The 25,526-nt window shown below is 40.2% G+C and overlaps 2 protein-coding genes across 4 annotated transcripts; one reads left to right on the top strand and one right to left on the bottom strand.

Annotated features, from left to right (window-relative positions):
- Positions 1–365: 365 nt before the first annotated feature.
- On the bottom strand, positions 366–10,779 carry ei24 (EI24 autophagy associated transmembrane protein). The gene is made up of 11 exons (XM_022194946.2): positions 10,645–10,779; positions 9,211–9,347; positions 8,147–8,292; positions 7,605–7,665; positions 7,231–7,297; positions 7,021–7,145; positions 5,700–5,819; positions 3,862–3,973; positions 3,660–3,771; positions 1,902–1,976; positions 366–1,820 (listed from the first exon to the last, which is right to left on the bottom strand). Exons 2-11 carry the CDS (start codon positions 9,250–9,252, stop codon positions 1,658–1,660), a joined length of 1,023 nt encoding a protein of 340 aa, XP_022050638.1. The 5' UTR covers positions 9,253–9,347; positions 10,645–10,779; the 3' UTR covers positions 366–1,657.
- Positions 10,780–11,560: 781 nt separating this feature from the next.
- On the top strand, positions 11,561–24,189 carry LOC110951728 (beta-galactosidase-1-like protein 2). Of its 3 annotated transcripts, none has more exons than XM_051937461.1 (19): positions 11,563–11,728; positions 12,148–12,333; positions 12,420–12,488; positions 12,973–13,068; positions 13,420–13,528; positions 13,624–13,716; positions 13,848–13,929; positions 14,700–14,764; positions 14,873–14,957; positions 15,899–16,036; positions 16,241–16,321; positions 16,404–16,513; positions 16,610–16,756; positions 20,375–20,446; positions 20,533–20,611; positions 20,715–20,802; positions 20,886–20,997; positions 22,366–22,482; positions 23,051–24,189. In XM_051937461.1, exons 1-19 carry the CDS (start codon positions 11,637–11,639, stop codon positions 23,135–23,137), a joined length of 1,908 nt encoding a protein of 635 aa, XP_051793421.1. In that variant the 5' UTR covers positions 11,563–11,636; the 3' UTR covers positions 23,138–24,189. The 3 variants fall into 3 exon arrangements, with proteins under 3 accessions (XP_051793422.1, XP_051793421.1, XP_022050637.1); XM_022194945.2 differs by having other exon boundaries at positions 12,136–12,333; XM_051937462.1 differs by lacking the exons at positions 20,715–20,802; positions 23,051–24,189 and having other exon boundaries at positions 11,561–11,728; positions 12,136–12,333.
- The last annotated feature ends 1,337 nt before the right edge of the window (positions 24,190–25,526 follow it).

Genomic DNA, 25,526 nt, shown 5'->3' with positions numbered 1-25,526 from the left:
TCAGAGTAAAAGTAAATTATAAGAGAAGATGTTTTTCTGCAAGAATAAGTAGTGTTGTGTTTATTTTTGTACTGGGTTCAGATCAAAAGGGTTTCTCCACATAGAATTAATAGAAATACAAATATTTTCCCACTGTAATGTAGATTTTGCACTTTTTCTCATCATCATTCCTGCCAACATTAAAACTACTTTTACACTGAAAGCCAGAAATTTGTCCAAATATAACAGAACTGTAATACAACTTTCGACAAGCCACCATCACTTTCCTCTCAACAATTCATGTTATTGAGCGACTGATTCAGCCTCATGTTTCTAGTTTTTATGTTTAAAATGTCCTGCAGAAAAAAAAATCCTGAACACAGAGATCAAATATTGAATACTGACCAATTTTTATTGAAATTAGACTTATTTTTACAAAACCCCACTCACAATTATCAGTCTGAACAAACACTATGCTCTTTTCTACAATTGCACACCGTTTCATGGCCCCTTTCCATGAGCTCTGATGAGTGAGAGACAGGCTGGGGGCGTTGCACTGCGTTGTAGTGGTGAACTTCCGACTGAACATTCAGGAGGTATTAACATTATATACAGCAGAAAAACCGAAGAGCCAATGATCTCTGGGGATCAGTTACACTTGCATCAGCTCTCTTGTTGGTGTGTTGGGGGGACTAGAGCGAGCAAGGCTGATTACCCATTAGTTAAGAAGTAAACGAGTTAACTACATGACTCCTTTCTTTGTTACAGAGCTTAGCATTGTGGCGGTCCAAGTGAAATAAAACACAGATGCAGCAGTTTGGCAGTGTCATCTCACCTATCACTAACTTCACACCAACAGAAAAAGCGTAGGCGGCTTTTTCTTGAATTGCAACATCAGACAGTGACGGGTGATTTAAATTTGGGATCAGACACCAAGAAACACTTTTGTCAACACAAAAGAGTGACTTTCTTATTTGGTTTCCATTACAACAGGTCACCATTCCTTTGTGTAGCAGCTCCTGAAGTGATGTGTAAATTCTACTGAAAACAAAGCCGTGTCAGGATTTTTTTTTTTTTTAAATCCTCCCTTTTAAACTGTACAAGGTCGTCACTGAAACTGCTAGGACACAAGAATATGACAGAGGAACACATCGTTGTGCAAGAAAGCATTCAACCTGTGAGGAAGGAATGTGACTTGCAACATCAAGAAAACACTCAAAGTAGGTAAAACACGACTGTGCTTTGCTTCTGAATGCAAACGAGTCCCTTCAAAGTTAAAAAAAAAATCCTTCTTTAGTCACAAGTTTGCTCAAACATATTAAAACTAGATGAATTCTTGTGCTGTAATTGATTAAAGGAGAGTCACTCAAATGGCACATTATACAAAAAAAGAAATCAATGAAAGAAAAATCACAAAAGAAAAGAAGCCTAGAGCTGAGTTATATAATGTGTTTTGAGTGTGAGGCACAGGGCAGTCGATTTTTGTGTCACACTGAAAATGTGTCTGGTGCGTGCGGCAAATGAATGACTGAAGGGCCAGAGATTAGATAAAAATGTGTAAACCCTTTGTCCCAAACCTCACATCATCATCATCATTAAGGGCAATCCTTCCTGAAGAATCATTTTTTCCACACTGAGTGAAGCCACTCTGCCATCCTTTCTCCTTCTGGTGGATCCTTCACTGGGTGGGCGACAGTCTCTGGCGGCTCGGGGAGGTGTGGGGCGAGGACAGCTTCTCAGACGAGGCGGACGACGTCAGGGACGACTGCAGGTGGACAGTCTTGTGGAACAGCTTGTTGCTAATCAGCACAACCAGAGAGAAGAGGCGCAGCTGGAAGTGGCTGGAGGAGCAGAAATGTGATCAGCGACTTGTGCAATGGGACAAACTGTTCTTTAACAAGTTGTCTTTAGTTGACACTCACTACAGCTTTGTTGGTGTCTTTGCCTCATTAGCGCTGATGATGAACAGAGGGAAGAGGATGGAGAACAAGCAGCCACTGGTAGAAAAGAAAGATAAAATATGATTTATAGTGAAAGCAACTCGGAGGATACGAGGTCCATTTTCCAGACTGCTCTCTATTCTGAAACTCCCGCATGTTTTGCGATGATCTGCAATTTTTCCCAGAGGTAACACGGTATCTACATCAATGGTTCTACAAGTTTAAATCTACATTATGAGCTCAGGTAGGGTCTGAGATAGGAATATGTTTCTTTAGATGCTTGCTTAATAACAGGCTTGGGTTACTTTCTTGCGTATAGTGGTCCTGAATTTCATCCATCCATTGCACTGCTTAATCCTCATTAGGGTGGGCTGGAGTCTATCCCAGCTGACTTAGGGTGAAGGCAGGGGACACTCTGGACTAGTCAGCAGTCTATTATGGGATACATATAGAGACAAACAATGACGCTCGCATTCAACCTGCGGACAATTAAGATTTACCAATAAATCTCAGCATGTTTTTGGACTGTGAGGAGGGAACTAGAGTACTCAGTGAAACCCCACGCATGCACAGGGAGAACATGCAAACTCCAAGCAGAAAGATCCCGAGAAAGTGGGGACGTGGATCTAGGATCTTCTAGCTGCATGGCTAAAGCGCTAACACCAAGCCACTGTGCAGCCTGCTCCTAAATTACATATTAAAAAACAATCACTATGTAGTGACCTGAGCCTCCCAAATGGGGCTCCTGACACATTTACAAATGTGTTTGAATAAAAATGCTGCCCATGTACAAAAAAATAGTTATTTTCCCTTTAAAGCTGAGCCTTTACTAACACATAGCCCTCTAAATTAGCCAATAGCAGGGCTTCAGCGTGTGAAGTATTGGGTGTATTTTGGTTGCACATGTAGCCAAAAATCTGTCAAGTTCAACTAAACATTGCTACACTTGACATTCATTAGGCGTGCAGCCCGAACAGGTAGTAAAAATCACTCCGTTTCAACTGAGCTGCTGCAATGCAGTTACTGAGTGAGGACTAGAGGATTTGTTGAGCCCAGCTGCCCAACTGTCTACCAATGCCTGTGAGGTATTTCAGCAACGATACAAAACTGAAGTGTATTGAAGCATGTGAGGCATTTAGGGTACTTTGGGAAATTGTAGCTTCTACCAATAAGCTGCATTTGAGGTGTTTAGGGGAGCTCTCTGCCTCCAATCTGCATGTGCCTCAGTCCATCAGTCACACCACAAATCAACTGAGAAACCCTGAGATGTGATAAAAGGGCCAACATTCTGCACTTTATTTATTGCTTTCCCAGTGTGTGGCTGGGAAAGGAGCATTTGCTGCTTTGAACTGAAATGTTAACAAACCATAATGAAATGACAAAAGAAAATCACCCTGCATTGTTTGGGTACACCTAAATTATGTCGTGATGCTCCTTAAAGAAAAAATAACTGCAACCAAAGTAAAAAGCTAGTCTGTAGCGCTATAATCTTGCCATCATGTTGTTAACATATAGGAGCTGACCTGAGCTGAATAGTAAGATATTGTAACATGATTACTGTCTTTATGGTGGAATGTGTAAAACAAACATCTGTAGAGCAACTGGAAAATGGACCTTACATACACAAAGAAATAAAACAATAACAAAAAAAAGTAGTTCTGCAACTAATGCTTATCTTCAATGTCAATAATGCTGTTGTTTTTGTTTTTATTTGCTTTATCAAGTATTTGCAGTTTCAACCTGATGATGTTTGAGGAGGGCAGGTTGGTCAGCAGAGCCATGGGTAAACCAAAGCCGAAGTAATACGGCCAATTCCTCTCAATGTTGGACAGGCGTTGGTGCATCTCAATGCCTTTAACAAACATAAAAAGCCACATCATTTTGCATGAGTTTTACATTCAATCCACCGGACTCGCTGAATGTGCTGAAAGTGATATCTCACCATGGTTGAACCAGCGATACTCAAAGCAGTACAGGGAGTAGAGCAGAGACATGTGGAGGATGCTAACCATCTGTCCAATGGCTTCGATGGGGAAGATTCTGACGATCATACCCTGGAGCACCACAGAAATACACACAAGCACAGTTCAAGTCAGCAAGAGCAGTTTGTGCCTTTTAATGGTAGGTGCTTTAGAGTAAAGGGCAGTGATGTTGTATTGTTTGCGTGTAAACAAATTTAGATCAATCAGTGGTCCAAAATAGGCCTCAAAACAAGTAACAATAACCCTTTCACCAGATTATAAAACAGTTTTGGAAAAAAACAGCTCTAGCAAGTGTAACTCCATTATGTTTTGTGTATTTTGAATATATTCTGAACTGCCCTATAAGTTTAGAAAACTAAATCACTTGCTTGTCTTACTGAAGATGGCTGTTTAGTAACAACAAAAACTAGTTCTGAAACGATTCCTCAAGTTATTTTAGTAATTCAATGACTAAAATTCCTCGAGGTAAAATCCTCTGAATTGAGGCTTCGTATAATCCACTACATCCTCGACCCCAGGTCGCTAGCTGGTGGACCAGACTTCATCCGATTTTAAATTTGACGGGATGCTTCTATTTTAACCGGCGCTGCTTTTCTGGTTTTTATGGCATTTAACAGATCAGAGGACTGAACTATGAAGACAGTTCAACATAGTCAGACTTTCTTTGCGTGAGTCAGCTCAACAAAAACTAAAACCTCCATCAGAGTTAAAACAGGTATGAAGGTGGTTTTCAACTTTCTTTGTTTACTCTGACTTTCTGCTTCAAACTCGTTCACACAAACAGGAGAGTTTAACGCATCATTTGACTCATTTTACACACAAAATTCAACAATCATGAACAGGTCGTTTTAATGGAGAACAATGAGGAATACAAAAATTTCTGACGGACAAAAGCTGTGACTGGAAATGATGTAGGACAGGACTGCTGGTAGAAAACTGTTAAACGTGTGTAGTGTATTTATTTTATGCAGCTGATTATTTCTAACAGACAGCTGTACAGTAACACTATTAAATTTCATATATTCAAACGTGATATTGTATTGAAGTGCGTGTAGGTCTGACACTGTCTCATAATGAAGGAAATCACTTAAATTTGTGGATAGATCACAGTGAAACTAATGCTACTGATTGAATACTCTCTGTAATAAATACTAATAAACTGACCAGTTTTCTTATTTGGGTTCTATCAGCTGCAGAACCAGCAGTTTAAATGGACCAAACATAAAAACATATTTATGCAATTTCTGCATCACCATTTGAATACATGCGGGGCTCCCACGGCTTTGAGTTTTAGTTAAATGCCCCCATACTATATATGTGCAATACACTGCAGATGTCCACCAGTGTTCTGCCAGGACGGTTATTTCTGTTGCACGGCTCACTCACTTCCGCTTTTGATGCCGTAATGCGCATGCCAAGCATGGAATCTGATTACTCAATTAATCCCAGAATAATCGATAGAATACTTGATTACTAACATAATCGATAGCTGCAGCCCTAAACCAAACCCTCTGTGCCAACTTTAATTAATGACTGTTTATGAGTCAATTAGAAAAGGGATAAAATTTGAAAACATTTCGTGCCTCAGAGTTTAAAATGAGAGAGAACAACAGCAGCTTCACCGTTACTGTTCAACTCAAACGTCTTACGTGGTGACTGTAAAGAGAACCGATACATAAGTTCGGGTTGTATGCACTGCAGTGTGATTTTGTAGCACTGAAACAAACAAAAAAACACAGACAGAGATGCAGTTTTTGAATTAAGAAAGACGGACAGGCATCCTTGTGCAATGATGTACCTGCATGAGGAAGAGTGCCTGGAGGATGAGGTTAAAGAGCAGGTCTGCGATGATCTTACTAACGCTGGGGAACGGCTGAGCTTTACAGCCAGACACTTCAAATGCTAGGTCAGCTATATCCTGCAAGAGAAAACAACACAATGATATCTGAGTCACTGCAGCCAAAGCGCAACACGGCGTATAAAAATATTACAAACATTAGCATTTGGAATACAGTAGAGTTTGTGATGGAAAAAAGAGACGACTGAAAATTAACTGACTTTAAACAGTCAACAGAAAACATTAAATGAAGTTATTCCAAAAAAAATTTACGTCCTCACTCCCTTCCTCTCATATAAAAAACAAATGAGAAAAGTGTGCCTGCAGCTGCTTCATAACAAAAATAATGGAAGAGAGAGGCCAATTCTCTTCACTTTTCTGGTGTTTTTTTAAATAAAGCATCATTTTGAGACACTGCACAGGAAGAGTGGACTTCTGTATGAAGCATGGGAACGTCACAGCTGGCATTATGAGTTTCAACAGCATATTTTGCTGTTCTTTGTGATATTAGCTCTACTGTATTGATACGACAGTTGGGTATTATTGAATTATAACCAATACCAATACTGTTTATTGATAACGATACTTGTACTGGTTCTTTTTGTTTGTTTGTTTTTTGAGGGAAAAAAGGGAAAAAATTAAGAAGAGAATTAATTAGATAAACATGCACTTTGACAGTTTTTTTTTTCTGTGGAGTATGAATAGTTTTACTTAAAGTTATAGTGCTTCTTCTACTACTGCTCTGCTCTGTGTGCTCTGAAACTGAATTTCATAAGACTGACTATTTCAAACTGAATTTACAAACACACACACACACACACACATGGCTAAACATTCAGCTGTCTATTAGTTACTTTTAAATATTAACACATATTTGTATGATTTAGTTCACTTTGTGTAAGGGCTCCAGGTGTGATGAACTTTTGCTGGATGTTTCTATGGCTTGATCACGTTTCAGCTCTTACATGCAAAAGACCTGCTGCACTTGTGACAACAAACAATGTCAGCATCATCTGTGCTGAAGTGAAACCACACCTTAGTAACATTAAATTCTCTCTGCCAGTGTTACTGGATGTTTGTGTGTGCGTTGCTACAGGCTCAGAGAGCGAGATCTCATAAATAGAAAAATTGTTACTAAATTAGAAATTGCATTGCTGAGACAAAATGTGAAAGACACCATTTTTTGGCCATAATAAAAAGGAAATCTATTTTCCTCATTTCTCCAGCACAGATGCACGTCAGATTGTACAGTGAGATCTATGTCATGAAAGCAGGGCTTAACCTGGAACCAAATGGCGTTGACTATCTTGCTGAGGACGAACAGAGGGAGAACCCAGAGAGCGCTGAAGACAGAGGTCAGGATGAACTCCAACCAGGACCACACGCTGCCATGGAGGGAGGGGTCACCTGGGGCAAATACAGCTTCGTCAACAGACTGGTTTCAACCACATGCCCAAGAATCTGCTCCAGATTCTCTAGCAGCCATACATACCGATGATTTTTGCTGTGAGAGTCTGCAGCAGTGGGATAAACACCCGGTAGAAGAGAAACAGACTGAGCTGGAGAGACAAAATGAAAATTTACTCTTCAATTCATTTTTTCCCCCACATGGCAAATTTTTTCAAAATGTAATGTACGAATATCGCAGTTTCAAGACATTTTAAGAGAAACTGTACACACTTCAACAGAGAAGAGAGATGTTATTCTGGCTACTAAACATATGGATGCAGCAGAGTTGTTCACATAATTAAACTGAAACTGGAAGATAATTCAGAGACTCAACTGGCTAGTGTTTTTGTGGAAAGTAAGAACTTTTAGTAATGCATGACAGATACACTTCACTGTTACAGCTGGTTAACAACTTACCCAGAACACTCCTCCATTCCAGGCACAGCACTGAAAAATCCTGCTGGCTACTTTGGGTTCACTGAAATAGAAATACTGACAGTTTAATATTAATGGCTTCACTTTAATTTCATTTTTCTTACTTAACTAGAGTCAGACAAACTCAAAACATGTCTCTGTTTGCAGACTGGAGGTATCTAAAGCAGTGTTTATTCACAGAGGTCATGTTAACCCTTTGCAGTGCCTTTCAAATAAAGAGAAATCAGCGAGAAAGTGGATGAATACACGGGGTAGACACTGGGCAGGTTATCAGTCCATTACAGGGCCACATCGAGACTGATAACCGAGCACACTCACATTTATACCTGCAGACAATTTAGAATCCCCAATTAACCTCAGCATCTATTTGGACTAGCTGAAATGATAGAAGGTTTGCAGGATTCTTTGCTTTTCCTTTCACGCATGAAAAGACATTAAAAGTATTCCTGTGCCTATCTGACTCTGGTTCAGTAACGCAATTAGCAGCACTGTGATCAAAATATACAACATCTATTTTGGCCTACTTGTCCGGTTTGCGCTCCTCACTCTGTGCCCGTCTCTGTGCCAAGGCCCCGCTGGCCCTTCGCCTCCGCTGCTCTTCCCTTTTCTGCCGGATGCGGGCATCCAGCTTGGAGATTGTTCCAATCCCCAATATGGAGTCCTTGATCCCCTAGAGAGACCGTACAAAGAAAGAGAGGACACACACGAGATGTCAGTTTTTAACCTGTAAAAACCACGTCTGTAATGGAGCATTAAAATGTCTCAGTAAGTGTTTGCTGAACAATTATCCAATTATTCATCAAGGTAATTGCTGACCTAATATTAATCAGTGGCTATTATGCACTTAAGGCTCCACAAATTCAGCTAACAGCAACACCATAGATGGGGTCATAAATGAGGTATCTGAAAATATTCCAACACAAGACAAATGTTATTTTTGGACTCTTTTGGAGTACAGCCAGGTCACCTTCAAGCCGATGGCACACAATGATAAAGCTAAAGGTAATAAATATGTAATGAGGTTCAGCCATTTTCAATTTTTCTGGACGAAAGTATTCCAACACAACTCCGTCGAGGATTTGTTAGGTTCATTTTTACCTTCATACATCACACAATTTTCAGTCAGAGACCAACACGTTCTGATTATTATAGAGAACTTCTGTGTTACCAGTGACAAATATTCAACAATGTATGTGTAATTAGGTTACTATGTACTTCAGTCATATTGTATATGATGAGATTTTATGGTGCAAGTGCTCCTTTTATTGTGTTCAGCTAATTTAGTTCAGAACATTGACCACTTGTTACTTTCACTATACAGTAGGTGATTTGTTATTTTTTAATAGTAGGTACATTCCTCCTCATATCTTCTACTGAGTATTTCCATTCTATGTCAATGAAATCAGTCACAACTTGCCGTCTTTAATCAACTCAACAGAGACAACTCTGTAGACGTTGCTACCAAGTCAAAGTAGTGTTGAATAGGTCCATTATTTTGAATGCGGTAATCCATTTCGTTGTGCACACACTGCATACTTGTGTGTCCTGTTATGGCTCATGTGTGAGTCCAGTGTGTGTGTCTGCTGACCATCGCAACATTGCGGAGGAAGGCCCTGACGCTGTCTGTCATCTCTGGACCAGCTGCAGATCCATCAACTGCAGAAGGAGGGGGGACTGGTGACCTGGTGGTCCGCTCTCATGGTAGGGAGGGGCTCACCCAGTAACCTGCCACAACCCAAAACCAGGGAAACAAAGAGAAGACAGGAGTTAATGGACTGAATGCTCTCTAGCAATGTCCAGTAGCCTTTAAAATGCAGATCTAAAAAGCACATGGCTCACTTTAGTATTCTGGGAGATAAATCTACTCAAAGGCACATTCTGTAATGATATATCTTGTCTCAATGTTCACACCAACCAATGCTTTAGTCAAATTCTGAATAATAAGCATTATTGCTTTTACTTCTTTATTGGTGGTAATGGTCCACTATGTGTTTTAAATCTACTACATGGTGAAGTTTAATGTTAAAAAATTACATCACAACTTACACAACATCTGTCCGAAAAAATGCACTTAGTTATTTTCCCAAACTACTCAGCTCTAGTTATAACATGCATAAGAAAAAGATTGAGGATTGAGACAGTTCAACAATAAAGTGCTGTTTAAACTTTTTCCCACCCTGGGGATGGTTGGAAGCCATTTTGTGCTGATTCACATATGATGGAACCGTATGTTTTAAAACACCGTTTCAACCCACGACGTGAAGCACGTGCTACTACAAAGAACTAAGTCAGTGTATCACCTTTCTCTGAAATGCTTGTGAATAGTCTTTATAGGAAGTCTTTAGTTTGTTGTGCATGTTACATGTGGTCACTCAGACTGCAAAAGTTTAATGTGAACCACAGCATGGACAACACGGCGCAAACTAGTTAACAACTTGGTAACTACACAGACAATGGAGTCCAACCGGACTTGGTCCTTAGTTAGCTAACTGAAGTTAGGAAAACAAAGCTTCTGTCTGTTTAATACATGCTGCTCTTCCCCTATTTGTTTACAATAATTCCTGAGTTAGTTGAATGGTAACCGTATACAACAGCAATATGACCTCTCTTGTTCTCAAACAACGTCTGTAATCGGATGAAACCTTTATTCAGCAGCTAGTGTCTCTTGGTAACACTGTTTGAGTAATGGTCAGCGTTAGCAGGCTGACTCAGAGGGTTAGCTCAAAGAGGTGATAGCTACACTCAGGGTTAGCTGGCTGTCTCCGACCTTCCTAAAAACTCTGAGCAACCTCATATATGAAGACCATTTTTAAGTAGACCAGTTAGAAAGATGTCTCTGACCTCCTAATCTTTGACTTTCGGTGGTTTGTTTAGTGCTGTGCTAGCTTGTCTGTCTATGTTGCTAGCTTACTGTTAACGCTCAACAACTAATATAACTCTTGTGTTTTTCGTCCAGACAACACCTCAAAGAGCAAACAAAGTCCAAGACAGAGTCCGCAGCAAACCACGGCGTCTTCCTTACCTCATGCGACAGGCTCGGGGTTATAACAACTTCGTTAGTTCTTTGTTTCAGCCCCTTAGTGAGACAACAACAAACACCAACCACTACCAGCAACCAGGGCCGTCGAAAACACATTGCGCAAGCTCCGATTTCTAAGGATCATGGGAAATGTAGTCCGCAGTGCTGGAGGATGAAAGGAGAAACATGGACCGTCACATTCAGTGTTTTCAAAGAGAAATGACGCAAACTCTAACGGAAATATATATTTTTTATGTCTTTAAATTATGGTATCACATTATTTTACATGCAATCAACTGATAATATAAAACATTCTTAAGGCCACAGTGGTACTTTGTGGTCATTTCTGTTGTTCATGTACATTATGCAAAAAGCTGCATTATAGAACATTTAAGAGTTGCTGGCATGATTTGCCACATTTAGAAAAAATAATAGGCACTATTTTTAAAAATAAAATGCGCTGTTTAAATGTGGATACTTTAATAATACAAGGTTAGTGCCAGAAAAGTTTTTCGGACAGCCTTATACTCCTAGTAATTTTGTAGGTATCTACCTACCAGTCAAAAGTTTGGATACACCTTCAGTGATTTTTATTTAATTATTTTGTACATTGTAGATTAATACCGAAGACATCAAAACTATAAAAGAATACATATGGAATTATGTTGTAAATAAAAAGTGTTTATCTTCAGTATTAATCCACAATGTAGAAAATAATACAAATAAATCAAAAGCATTGAATAAGAAGGTGTGTCCAAACTTTTGACTGGTAGTCTATGTATTTGTATGTATTTGTGTATACGTATTTCTCCAAACCAAACAGTAACACAGACACCCTGCTAATGAGGTGAGTTATATTTCCATGTCTCTGCAGAGGCACTCCCCTGAGGCGGAGCCTTGTTCTGGGCAACATAATGTGTTAATCTGCTCACATGCTGCTATGAACTTAACCTGACTGCTGTTTATGTTACTAGAAGGGATCTTACACACCATCGATGGTTGTCCTGAGGATAAGAAGTGGGCACAAAAGGAAATATGCACTTGTCTGCCTGTGCATTGTTGGCTTCCTTATGTACAGATATCTTGGGTAAGTTAAGTAGTCACTGTACTGGTTGATATGTTAGAGCTGTTTGGAGGCTCTTTGTGCCTTATGCAGAACCTTATTGCTGGTGTGTGGTATCGTATTGGTGTCACAGGATATATGCAAGTTTCACTGTAGTCCATAAAATGTTTGGGACATGGATACAGAATGACTTTAACAGTATTTACAGCATAGCAGATGATGTACAAAAATATGAAAAGTATAAAAAATAACTTTATGTGATTGTACTGAAGTCTGTCTTGGCTCAAAATTTGCATTACCATCCTGCTTCTTTGTGACTGAGTCTGCTAACTCAAGACGTCTACAAAGTCCTATTCAGCATGTCATGTGGTCAGTTGAGGCACAATAGCCTCTGTGCCATATTGTGAGTGTGTGACACAAATCATTCACAGCTCTTCTTCCAGCACACCGGCAACGAGGTGGAGGATGAGCAGGAAAGTAGGCTTGACTGCCAACATGTCCCAGTTCACCCTAGAGGGAGAGCCCTTTCGCATCCTTGGGGGATCCATCCACTATTTCCGTGTGCCCAGAGCCTACTGGAGGGACCGCCTGGTGAAGATGAAGGCCTGTGGCATCAACACCCTCACAACGTAGGGGGACTATTACTACTAAGATTGTGTGTTACAAGCCTGGTCACCAGTTGAATGCTAACAGAGAGCATACTGCATCTTTGCAGATATGTGCCATGGAGTCTGCACCAGCCGGAGAGGGAGGGGTTTAACTTCCACACACAGCTGGATTTGGAGTAAGCAGTCTTGTTCTCTTATATGACCTAAATACAAAATACTCATGATTAATCACCATACAGTATCTTGCTTGTGGTGTGCAGATCATGTGCCCATCGAACCAAATAGTTAACCTAAAAATGTCAAAAACAAGATTTCAAACCCCTTTGCACCAGCTCCCTAGCTGCTGGAACAACATTATCTGCACCAAGGCATATTGGGAATGCGCACCTTTTCTTCTCATCATCGAAGCCCCAGTGCTCAGGGGAGAAACTAGAGGCAGAGAGTCCCACCTGACAACAGCGACATCTCCACAACAACAGCAACTTATCAAACAATTAACAACATAGCGGTGAGAAGTGAAGCGAGAAGTGACGCCTCAGCCTGCCACTGTTGTTGCCAGGCACTTTCAGCATTCCTCAAACATCAAGATATGGGGTCTCACTATGAGTCTAAACTTTGTGTTTGTGCAGAAAGAAACTGTCTTCTCTGTCTGGGTTTCAGAGCATACATCAATCTGGCAGCTGAGTTGGGCTTGTGGGTGATTTTACGTCCAGGGCCCTACATTTCCTCTGAGATGGACCTCGGAGGACTGCCGAGGTAGTGCTGGCATTCTCTGACTACAGCAGTAATGCATATACAAATACTTGCTTTCTGTTTGCCAGAAAAACATTGTCAGTTTAACCCCAAAACTCATGCAATGAATCGTAATTACATAAATTCAAAGCGAATTTAAACCAGAGAGTACAAAAAACACTTGATCTGAAGCACAAAGTGCCATTTTTTGACTCCACGCAATCTTAGTGAAAAAAAAATACATCTTGCTGTGAGGGAAGACTTTCCTAATGTTTGAAGCTTTGTCCAGTATGTTAGACGTACTATGGCTCCGTTGTTCCTGCAGCTGTGTGCCTTTAGCCATAGCTGAGCATCTTGTTTTGCGTCTCCTTGCAGCTGGCTTCTCCAAGATGGCAGCATGAGACTGAGGACGACCCACCCAGGCTTCACTCAGGCTGTCAACTCTTATTTTGACAAACTTATACCAAAAGTGGTTCCGCTGCAGGTAACTTTTTATTGGCCAAGCAACAACATAGTGTCATAGCTCCAGTTTATTTAGCTTGCTATTGTTTTGATAAAATGTTTGTTTGTCTGTTTTAGTTCAAGAAAGGAGGTCCCATCATTGCAGTGCAGGTGGAAAACGAGTACGGGTCCTTTGCAAAGGATCAAAATTACATGCTTTTCATCAAAGAGGTAAAGTGACAGTCTTGTTTAATTAAGACTGCTCCTCGGGCTTACATTAAAGTGGATATGTAGACATTCTGGATATATTTTCTTGGTGATTGTCTTTGTGATGTCGTGTTTTGTTTTGTTTTTTTGGAAAGGCTTTACAGTCCAGAGGGATCAGCGAACTTCTGCTCACATCAGACAAGCACAACACACTGAAATCAGGAGATGTGGATGGAGGTACAGACACACACACACACGTGCACACACACACACACACACACACACAGACACAGACACAGACACACACACACACACACACACACACACACACACACACACACACACACACACACACACACACACACACACAGCACAGTGATGATTTTGGATGAATGTGGAACACCTTGATTTGGCTTTTCTTTTTTTTGATAAGAATATAAGGAAGAACTTTCCATTTAGCCAAAAATGTATCTACTAAACCCTGGTTTCAGTGGGGTAAATACTTAGCTATCACTAATTTGACCTTTTTATATTGTATATCAATTGACATTGTTTTGTTATATTTTTCACTTCACTTTAACATTAAAGGGTCATATTTTTGTAAATGCTTTCTGACTCACTTAGACTCTCAAGATTCAGTGGAAATATTTGGAATAAATGTCTCATAAGATCAAAAAAGATAAGATAAGATAAGATAAGCCTTTATTAATCCAGCAGTGGGGACATTTGCATTGCTCATAAATCTTGTAATATTAAGAAGCTTCATCACCTGAAAACAATTAAAATTCAGCTCATTTTAGGAATCTTCAAAAATCTGAAACGTGAAGTCTTCAGATCTAATACAGACATATGCAGAAATACATGATTTTTTTGTTATATTTTGAGTTTTATTTTTTTCATTTTTTTTAGAGGGGTGAAAGGAGTGTGGGGGTAGATCAAAATGGGGATTAACCAATGTGGGCTATTTAGAGTACTGACAGTTTATCCTGTGATCTGCTGTCTCACAGCCATCAGGACAGTGAAGCTGCAGAAACTAAATCATAGAGACATCCAGGACCTGAATGCTATCCAGGTGTGTATTTTCTCTTTCCACATCATTTCACTGGGGAGACTGTTAATGAAACACTCAACCTGAGCTGTGTGAACTGACAGTCTGGATGTTTTCTGCATGTGTTTTCAGCCCAACAGCCCCACTGTGGTGATGGATTACTGGACCGGCTGGTATGATGTGTGGGGGGAACTCCACCACGTGCTGCCCCCAGAGGGTAAGGAAAGTTCTCCTTATTATTGGTGGATTTATACTGTACATAAAGTGTTCAGGAAGTGTTCACATCCATTACTAGGTATTAGTAAAAAAAAAAAAATTAGGTACTGCACTGAAAATGTGAGTTAGGTGAGCATATATAAAAAGGACAAATGCATTTTTAAAGTGAAGAATCCATCTCTATGCAGAAAAATAATCCTAACCCCAACTACTTTATAAATATTTTAAAGGTTTATTTAACTTAACAGGGACAAAGTTCTCAACCTATGAAGCAACATTTAAACTTTCACTTTACCAGAGACAAACTCAAATCAGAGTCATTAAATCTGGAGATACATTGCTTTGCCAGACAAGAAGATGATGAAAAGTTGTATTGTGAAATGTGCCTAGTACCTAAAGCTGCCAGACAAATGTAGTCGAGTAAAAGTACAATATTTGCCTCTGAGATGTAGTGGAATAGAAGAATAAAGCCGAATAAAAGGGAGATACTTTAGTGCAGTACTTGAGTAAATGTACTTACTAAAATAGATTAGCCGATGCCACTGTATTCCTGTAAGATGTTTTACAGTGTAGCTTCCATGTTGTAATCTTTATGCTTTCTTTTTGTGTAAGTAGCCAAAACCTATTTAAGAATTATTCTGTTAGATGATGATGGGACTTTATGGTCTAAGTCATTCCGTTTGGTTTTTGACACAATCTACAGAATTACTGTGCAAATACTGTAACCCTTTGATAGTTTATTACCTATTATTGATGAATATGGAGCAGAAAATAGTAAAAGAGACTGTTTATTTTTCAAAAATGTTGAAGCCCAAATGTCCTCCATTTCTGGAATGACCCACTAAAAGCTTAGAGATGTTAGTCTATTGCAATGATATTCACACACCCTGACCTTTATGATTGTAAGGAGACAGTTTGTGAACATGTTGAACCTCTTGTCAGATATGGTATCCACCGTGAGGGAGATTCTGAGGAGAGGCATGTCTGTCAACCTGTACATGTTCCACGGAGGATCCAGCTTCGGCTTCATGAGCGGGGCTCTCGCCAGTCCTTCCTACAGAGCCTTAGTACCCAGCTATGGTTGGTTTCCGAGCTGCGTGCTCTATCACACACAATGTTTAGTGACTTTGATGCAAATTCACAGAGATTTTATTTGAATGATGGAACACTGTCATGTTAAAGCTGGAGAACACTGTATGTATATGTTGTACACAGAACAGCACTGTCATTAACTCTCAGCAGGTGGCAGTGCTTGACAGTTAACTGCACTGTGATGTCTTGCAGATTATGACGCTCCCTTGACTGAAGCTGGGGAATACAGTCCAAAGTACCATCTTCTCAGGGATTTACTGTCTCGATACAACGGTAAGTTAAACATGAGAGTACAAGATGTGAATAGATGCTGCTAGTGATCTCTTTGTCATATTGTTTTGACCTCTCTGTGCAGGAGGAGACAGTTTCCCTGACATGCCAGCGCTGCATTACAGGGAGGCTTATGAACCAGCCATCATGTACCAGCACCTGTCCTTATGGGATGCCTTGAGCTTCACTGAGGGAGTATGTTTTATGTAAGATTATCTGTAGCCTTTGAATATCTGTAATGAAATTAATTTGTTTTTTCAGTCAGTTTAATTCTTCACATTTTCACTACAGCCCGTTAAATCAGCCAAGCCAGTGAACATGGAAAATCTGCCTGTGAACAACAGGAACGGCCAGTCGTATGGCTATACTCTGTATGAGACCACCATCACCAGCGGAGGGTTGTTGAAGTCAGGAGACAACGTCCGAGACCGAGCCCTGGTGAGACATTTTCACTGCACAACATGAAGGTGCAATCTCACCACTCTGACCTTCTTTACTATGAATATGGTTCCCTTTCATGAACTAAATGTATTCATTATGATGCTGAAGGTTTTTGTAGTCGCTGAGGCCAAATTTCGTGGAAAGGATTTAGGTTATTACGGCTTCTTGTTGAATGTTTAGTAAGGAGGCTCTTTTCTCATGGACATAAAACTGGAGTCAAAAGACAGTATTATCCAATATCTATACACTGCTTAATCCTCATTATGGTCGTGGGGGGCTGGAATCTATCCCCGCTGATTTAGGATGAAGACAGGGGACACCCTGGACAGGTCACCAGTCTATCACAGGGCTACATATAGAGACAAACAATAACACTCTCACATTCACACTTACAGACAATTTAGAGCTACCAATTAACCTACGTGTTTTTGGATTGTGGGAGTAAGCTGGAGTACCCGGAGAAAACTCATACATGCACAGGAGAACATGCAAACTCCATGCAAAAAAGATCCCGAGAAGGTCGGGACTCTTCTACCTGCAAGGCAACAGTGCTAACCACCAAACCACTGTGCAGCCCCCAAAAGACAATAGGTTTAGCTTAATATAAAACCTGGAATCAAGGGAAAACACATCGCCAAAACTCATACAAATCTAACAAATAAACCAAAAAGGAAGGAAATAATTCTTTAAAAAAGCAATATCATATGCCAACAGAACAAGACTATTTCACTTTCAAGAAGTTAAAATCTCTACTTTCAAAGAGCCCACAGATAATTCAACACTAGTGTAGCCGGACCAAAAACAAACACATTTGCTGAGATACAAAGAAAAGATCTAACAATTATTTTGTATGAAATATGCAGGAAAATGTGCTGAAATAAGATTATACAGAGATAAAGATCCCATTGTGCTTTCAAGATAACAGCATGATAAACATCAATGTATTTGTGATCTACTGGAAGACTGGTTTGCTTTACCAAAGGCATGAATGACAGTACTGTGAAGAGAACGTCGTTTTGAACACGACCATCTGTGCTCTTACAGATTGTCATCAGCTCAGCAATCCACTGAACTCATGGTGTCACAGCAGCATTACTCTGACATGAAGGTCAATAAAGTCCTTCTTGGTTGTAATATTGCTGCTGCGTCAGTCTGTTAAAGTGATGGCACTCGGTCATTCAGACACTTCTCCGTTAATGTTCCTCGTGGCTTCATCTAGACATGAACATCACAGTGACAGAGAGAGACACACTACACGTGATATTTGTCATACAGTCAAGACCAGACAGAGCATCAAGTGATGTATAATTCATAATAATACACTAATAATTAAATAAGTTACTTCATCTGGACCAATATCAATGGATCAATGTGTCTAAATAATGAACCTTTTTTATTTATGATTTCCTAGACACTTAATATTTCGTCCATGTGTGATGATAATTTAACTACTACTTTGCCAGCTTCCATCCATCCATCCATTCATCCATCCATCCATTATCTATACACTGCTTTATCCTCATTCGGCTCGATGGGAGGCTGAAGCCTATCCCAGCTTACTTAGGACGAAGGCAAGGGACACAACAATAAAGCAAAAATATCCCAACAGCTGTGGTGGCGCTCGGGACTCACCTGTGAGAGATCCTGGCTCCATGTCAGGGATAATTTGTACTTCTAAGTAATTAATCAAATGACTTCCTAGTTTGCAAATGCCTGCAAGTTTTGCTGAGGAGAGCCTCACATGGATTCTGATGCATAAACTCAAAGGAAAGACTCCTACAAACAGCCGGAAGCAACAAGCTGAACTTTAGCTCTTGTTAATATTTTGCCAAAATTTGGATTACATTTGTTATTGGTGAGTGTCATCAGTCTGACCTGTTCCACACTTCTTCATAACAGTAAAGTTTATTTTATCGCCAGTTTGAACAAAGTAAATGAAAAAAGCTGTCTCACAAGTTTGCCACCTTTCCCTCTCTGTGATGTTTTTTACCAGTATTTGTACTGAAATATGGAAAATACAGTCCTTAAGTCACTTCACACTATCCAAGGTATGTCACTTGTGCATCTCTGTCTGATAAAATCAACAAGTCTTTAGACTTGTGATGAAAATGATAAGAAAATGTTACTGGATCCATCATAAGTCTGAAAGAGGCTTTAAACACAACCTGCAAATGAGCCATATAATGGAGCAAACATAGAATAACTTAATATGCCCAAACGTGACCTTATAACTGTTTAGTAACCATTGATAATTGTGACTAGAGTCCTAGAAGTTACCTGATGTGCCCAATTGGACATGTTAAAGCATTTCTTCACATAGTCATTGAGCAATCCAGTATCCATATCTGCATAGTACAGGATGAAGAATTAAATATAAGGACTTTAGTGACAATTCAAATGCCACAACTATTGCAAGATAACAAATATCACCATTCTTTCAACACTTAACATAAACAATGCGTATTTAAGACAAGTTATCTGACTGGCCAATACATAATTCTGGTATTGGGTCTTTATGAAGTACTTTCAGTTCTCTACTGTATTTTTCTGAAGAAATGTCAAACTGCTGTGCAGTGGTGTAAGATTGATAATAACAGTTAATTCCATTTGCTCATTTTCATTTTTCTTCTTAGTATGTGAAAAGTTGAAAATGTAAGCTGCTTCAATGCAGCAGTTTTATACTTGACAGTGTTGATCAAACTGTTATATCCAAGTATTTATTCCAGGTTAGAGGCAGTAATGAAATCTCATTGACGAGTTATTTTATCTTTTAGATAATTAAGGACAATTGTGCTTGAAACAAGGGTATTTTTTTAAACATTAAAACTGTCTTTTACAGAGGATTTAAAGGCCCGTTTATCTGCCCAAGAATTCAGCTAAGCTGAGCTATACTAAGCGAGTTCCCTCCAGTTTCTGACTGTAGCTTTATGTTTATTGGACAGATTCATGAGTAGATTCAATATTCTGATCTCTAGCTCGAGCTCTCTGTATTTTCCAAAATCCATCCATTCTCTATTCACCGCTTAATCCTCATTAGGGTCGTGGGGGGCTAGATCCTATCCCAGCTGACTTAGGGTGAAGACAGGAGACACCCTGGACAGGTCACCAGTTTATCACATGGCTACATATAGAGACCAACAATCACAGTCGCATTGACATCTATGGACAATTTAGAATTACCAGTTAACTTGAGTATGTTTTTGGACTGTGGGAGGAAGCCAGAGTACCTGGAGAAAACCCATGCATGCACAGAGAGAACATGCAAACTCCATGAAGAAAGGTCCCAGGCCCAGGCTGGGACATGAACCAGTAATCTTCTAGTTGCAAGGTGAAAGTGCTAACCACCAAGCCAGTGTGCAGCCTGTATTTTCTAAAATGTTGAATATTACTTTATTTCTATTTGAGTGTGAGTCAGTGGTGTCAGCAGTCACACCATGTCACTGGTTTGCCTGCAGAGCACGTTTGAGGACATAAAGTACATGGAAGTTGTAAAAAAGTGTGGTGAAGTTGACAATGATCATTGAAAAACCACTGAGATATTTCATTCAAGCAACCTTGAGTAAATGTGTCCTGTGCCATAATATAATGATCTGACAGTGATCTTTCCTGACACAGGTGTTTGTAGACAGAAGCTACATTGGTCTTTTCAAGCGGCGGAGCCTGGAGCTGGCGGTTCCTGATGGTAAGGTATGGCATCATGCTGAGAAACAAAGTCACATGGTTGTTTTGCTGTTGAAACAATCAAAGGACGTAAAAGCGATCCATCCCTACAGGGACGGCGTACCTTGAGTTTATTGGTGGAGAACTGTGGGCGAGTTCACCAGGGAAGGGACCTTGACAAACAACATAAAGGTGACAGACAGAATAACTTGCAGTTCATTGCTATGCCTGCTATTAAATCACTCAAGCACTCAGTGGGTAGTGCATGAGCCAATTTTGATTTGTGTTGTTGCAGGACTAGTGGGAGACATTTTATTAAACAATATCCCCTTGCGGGATTTTACAATATACAGCCTGGATATGAAACCCAGCTTTATTGATAGGTTTGTGCTCTTTATTGAATATAACACACTGCATATCACTTTCATTTGTCTTTAATAATATTCTTGAAGCAACCTTTTTTCAGTCTTTATCAGGCACCTTGGAAAACTCTCTCGGAATCTCCCAGCTTTCCTGGATTTTTCATGGGGAGACTGTTTGCGTATGGGTACCCGAGTGACACGTTTGTGAAGATGCCAGTAAGTGAAATATACAAAAGAAAGTCATGTGAAGAAATAAGTAAGTAGTAGAAATGATTTACTGTTTCAAAATGTTTGGACAAAGAAACTCTTGATCCCCCCTGAAACAGTACCTATAAATAAAAGTAATATAAGCTCAAACAAATGACACATAAACTGATATTTTGTACTCTTTTTTTTTTTTTATCAGTGTAACAAATATAAAACTGATCAGTCCTAGCGAAAAGTAGGCACAATTAATATCCCAGTGGTTCCAGATAAGGTGCCAAACAGTAGTAGCAGTTTTATTTGCGATTTAAGTGTGTGGTGTCATCTTGCCAAGATCAAAACAGCCCTCTACATTCTTCGGGGAAAAGATTGTCATTGTCCACAGGATTTAAAAAGATCCTTTAATGATTTGAAATAAATCATTACACTGTGACAAAATTCATGAAGAAGTCCCGTAAATTTCAAACCACTTCCAATTTGCCCAGAACTGGCTAGACAAATTCAGTCCAACTGCAGAATATTTGATGTAAGAAGTTTCCAAACCCACCAAATTTCATTTCGAGGATTTGCAGGTGACTCTGCAGCTGCTGATGTCAAAATTCTGCATTAACAGTCAAAAAGAGAGTGCACAGATTTGACCTGTATGGAAGGCAGGCTAAAGAAGAACCTCTGCTGTCCATAAAGACCTACAGTTTGCCAATGCAGGCACATAGAGGCACAGAGCAGGTCTACAGACACGATGTGCTCAGGACAGACAAACCAAAGATAAGCTGTTTATTCACCAAAAACTGTTGCACTGAAAATTGGCTGTATCAACAGGATAATGATCTTAACAGTAGCAAAATTACAGAATGGCTCAAAAAAGAATAAATGATGGGTTATAGAATAGCCAAGTCCAAGCCCAGGTTTGAATCCCATTCCAATGTTGTAGGGGCTTGAAACAGACAGAGCATGCCCGAAAACCCTTAAACATCTTGCAGCTGAAGGAAATATTGTCAGGAACAGTGGTCAAACTGTTCTTATTTTTTCCAAGCTCAAGTCAGAGACTGGTGGACAATTTTTCAAAATGCCTACAGGAAATTATTTCTGCTCAGGAGGATAGAGAAGGCAAACCAGTTTCTGAGGCCAGTAGTGTACCTGCTGTTACCACCGTACAATTATATCGAGAGATTGTTTTGTTCAATAAATGATCCTTGTGGTATTGTTATCTATTGGTATAGAGAATCAAATCTTTGCTTGTCTAAATTTGCCCAGAAATGAAACAATTTCCATTTCATGTACACTTTTTTTTTTTACATGACTGATGTTCTATGAAATGTATGTTTTTGTCAGTGTGCTTGTATGAGAGATGCTTCACGTATACATTTATGGGCTCCACAGGGCTGGGAGAAAGGTGTCGTGTTCATCAATGGGCTGAATCTGGGCCGTTATTGGTCGATTGGCCCCCAGCAGACTCTCTACCTCCCTGGTCCTTTTCTAAACAGTGGAATCAACCAGGTACAGCTGTGCCCCCACCAGTCATTGTTAGAGGAAAAGTTTATCATGTATACAGACATTTTTTTTTAATGTCTGTATACTATGTTACTGATATCTTAACCTTAGGCTCTATATGAAACATGGATTCCGGTAGCAAAAAGAAGTCTGAAAGAATTGTATAGAAGTCTATGAAAAATGAGCTTACTTCTCAGTTGATTTATTATCTCAGTGAACATTTTCCTAATGCATTTATGGTTTCAATCGCCAGATTCAAATCTCCTTCAACATAGCAAGAAGCTGATCTGATAAAATATGGTCTTATTTAGAGTAAAACAGATGATAAAGCAGGATATGTTTGGGTCCATCATTTATATAGAGTCTGTGGGCTTAGCCATGCATGCCTGTATTCGCCAATGCTAATGCTAATGCTAGGACTGCTGTCTTCATATTAACTATTTAATATATTTATTTCTCTGCATCTTAATAAACTTGGCGTATCAATTCTACATTTACCGAGCATTAACACAGCAACACAGAGTCAAGTCTTTAACACCTCTTCCTTTCACTTTACTCTGTTCAAATAAATAAGGTCATCGTATTTGAGGAGCAAGAGGGAGACTACAAAGTCAACTTTGAGGATATGCCTGATCTTGGGATGGCAGCAGACATCCAGTGACTGTCATCACATGACATCTTGGGAACCGTTTTGTTGTGTGAAATGTTGTGTAAAAGTGTGCCTTTTTTTCTTGACATGAGGTCAAAGTCCAATACAAGAACATCAATGTTGTCATTAGCCATGCTCTAATATCGTACAAAAAATTCTGCATATATTCTGTACGTACACATTCCACGTCAACAATCAATCAAAGGCAGAGTCATGATTGTATGGGAGCAGTTTATGTCTATGTACATACAGTACCTTTAGTTACACTGAATCTGTACACATCGAGCACAAATATCAAGCACATCTTCTTACCCATGGATTGCCACTTTAAAAGTAATGACTTCTGAGTGTGAATCACAATTCTATGCCATATTGTTACATTTGTATTGCTTGTGTGAATAGTTTTTGCGAATGTGTCACGTAGGAGTTACTGAAACAGATGAATCTTAGGCCTGTAAAACAAACAAAAAAAATAGCTTCATGAGACAAAATGAGGCAGAAGAGATACAAAGACCTTTCGAATGACACCCAAGCAGCGTTGTAGCAACATCAGGCCCTTATTTTAAAGAAAGAGTTCAAGGTTTCCACAACCTCTCACTTTAATAACTGACCAAACTCTTCTAAGCCGCAGAGTCTGAGAGAACATTTGCATTTAAAAGCGGTGCCACTGCAAGTCAATGGGGTATGAAATCATCACTTGCAAGTCATCCATCCATGGTGGGAATAATTAGGATGTGTAACACAGCTAAAAGAAAGGACGCACATCCAATTTTTGAAGTAATGGCTTCATATTCCATTGATTCTCACAAGTATAGTTCACAACTAACAAGGGAATGGTACCAGTTACTCTGAAACAATAAATAAATGCAAAGAAACCTTCAGTTCAGTTAATTAGCTTACGAGGAAGCCTGCAGAGTGGACAGGCTACTAGCTACGCTCAATCCTCTCTTAAATATGAGGAGACCTCGGTAATGTTACAGCATATCAGGACTAAACCAGAGCTTGTAGTAAATGAGTGTGAGAGAGGACATTGCTGTTACACTATAATAAATTACTGGTCTGTGTTTTGTGTGTCTCTGTGCAGTGTGACAGCTGAGCGTATGTGTGTGTTTAATTAGTGCTGGGTTCAGGGTGCTATCTAAATAGCTCAGTGTTGTACAGTACGAGCGGGGAGGGCTCAGATCCCATCAGTGCTATCTGTCAGTCAGTGCTGACTCACTTCAAACAAGGACTTCTTTTATTCCTCCGTGCAGCCCTGTGCCCGACAGCCAGCGTGCCTCAGAACAAAAGGGCCCTATTTAATGCTGATTGGATGGCTGGCTGGTGTTGTCTGCGCTGACAGGGCTCTTTATTGCTTGCCGTACCATCTCTTCCTGCAGTTTAAGTCGCGTAACATCCTTTGTCTCGGCTCTCCGAGGAGACCTCATTGGGCAAGCTCCTTTTGGCAACTCCCGTGAGTGTCGGCCACTGCTCCGAGCAGAACAGGCCACTTTGTTTCAAAACATGGCTGACACATATTTTCACGCCCTTTGGCTATGTACACCTGTCTATCAATTCTGGGCACTAATCACACAGAAACTCTCCGATATTTTGGGCTGTGGGATTCCACATTCCCCGAACATTTGCCTAATTGGTGACCTAACGCTAACAGCCTTACCGGTTATCCACATCCAACCCACACTTGCAGCTATCGCCATTGCCAAAAAAACTATTTTAGTCAACTGGAAAGATAAGAAAGCCCTCAACATCATCCATTGGCTAAACCTCCTCACAGAACACTTTTCACTGGAGAGAATGTCTGCTACCCGGAAAAAACAATTGGACTCATTTAAAGAAAAATGGTCTCCATTTATTAATTCATTAAATATTAACTTATAGCTCCTGCTTGTATGTGGGCGTATGCCACTGCCTCCATTATTTAAAAAAAAAAAAAAAAAAAAAATCTGTAATACCTGTTCTGTCTGTGCATATGGTCTAACTTTCCTCTGTTTTATTTCAGTTTATTAACACTACAACTCTCAAAGATTGATAGCACCATGGACTTCAAGACCGTATGCATGCACTGGTGGTGACCTTCCTCTAGGGTTCCCGGGGTTGCTCTCTGGCTCTGCGGGGTCGGGGTGGCTTGTGCCCCTCTCCCTGGTGTTGGATGTCTCGGGTGTCTCCCCATTGAGCTCTAGGTCTGCTGGGTCTGCACGCTCTCCCTGGACCTTGGGGTGTCGGCGGCTGATCTCTCCTGGGCGCCTGGCTGGTCCGGGGGGCTTCGGGTGAGTCGGCCCCTCCGTTGCTCCCCTGTCCCTTCCTGCTCCGCTACCCTCCTCCTCCCTCCTCTCCTGCCTGCCCGCCCCTCCTCGCCCCTCTCCCTCTCCCGTGGGGGGCCGGTGGCCCTCTGCGGGCGGGT

This window comes from Acanthochromis polyacanthus, chromosome 17 (assembly GCF_021347895.1).
Source record: "Acanthochromis polyacanthus isolate Apoly-LR-REF ecotype Palm Island chromosome 17, KAUST_Apoly_ChrSc, whole genome shotgun sequence".
NCBI classification, from domain to species: domain Eukaryota; kingdom Metazoa; phylum Chordata; class Actinopteri; family Pomacentridae; genus Acanthochromis; species Acanthochromis polyacanthus.
Note: the sequence above shows the minus strand (reverse complement) of the source record. Positions and strands in the feature narration are given on the sequence as shown.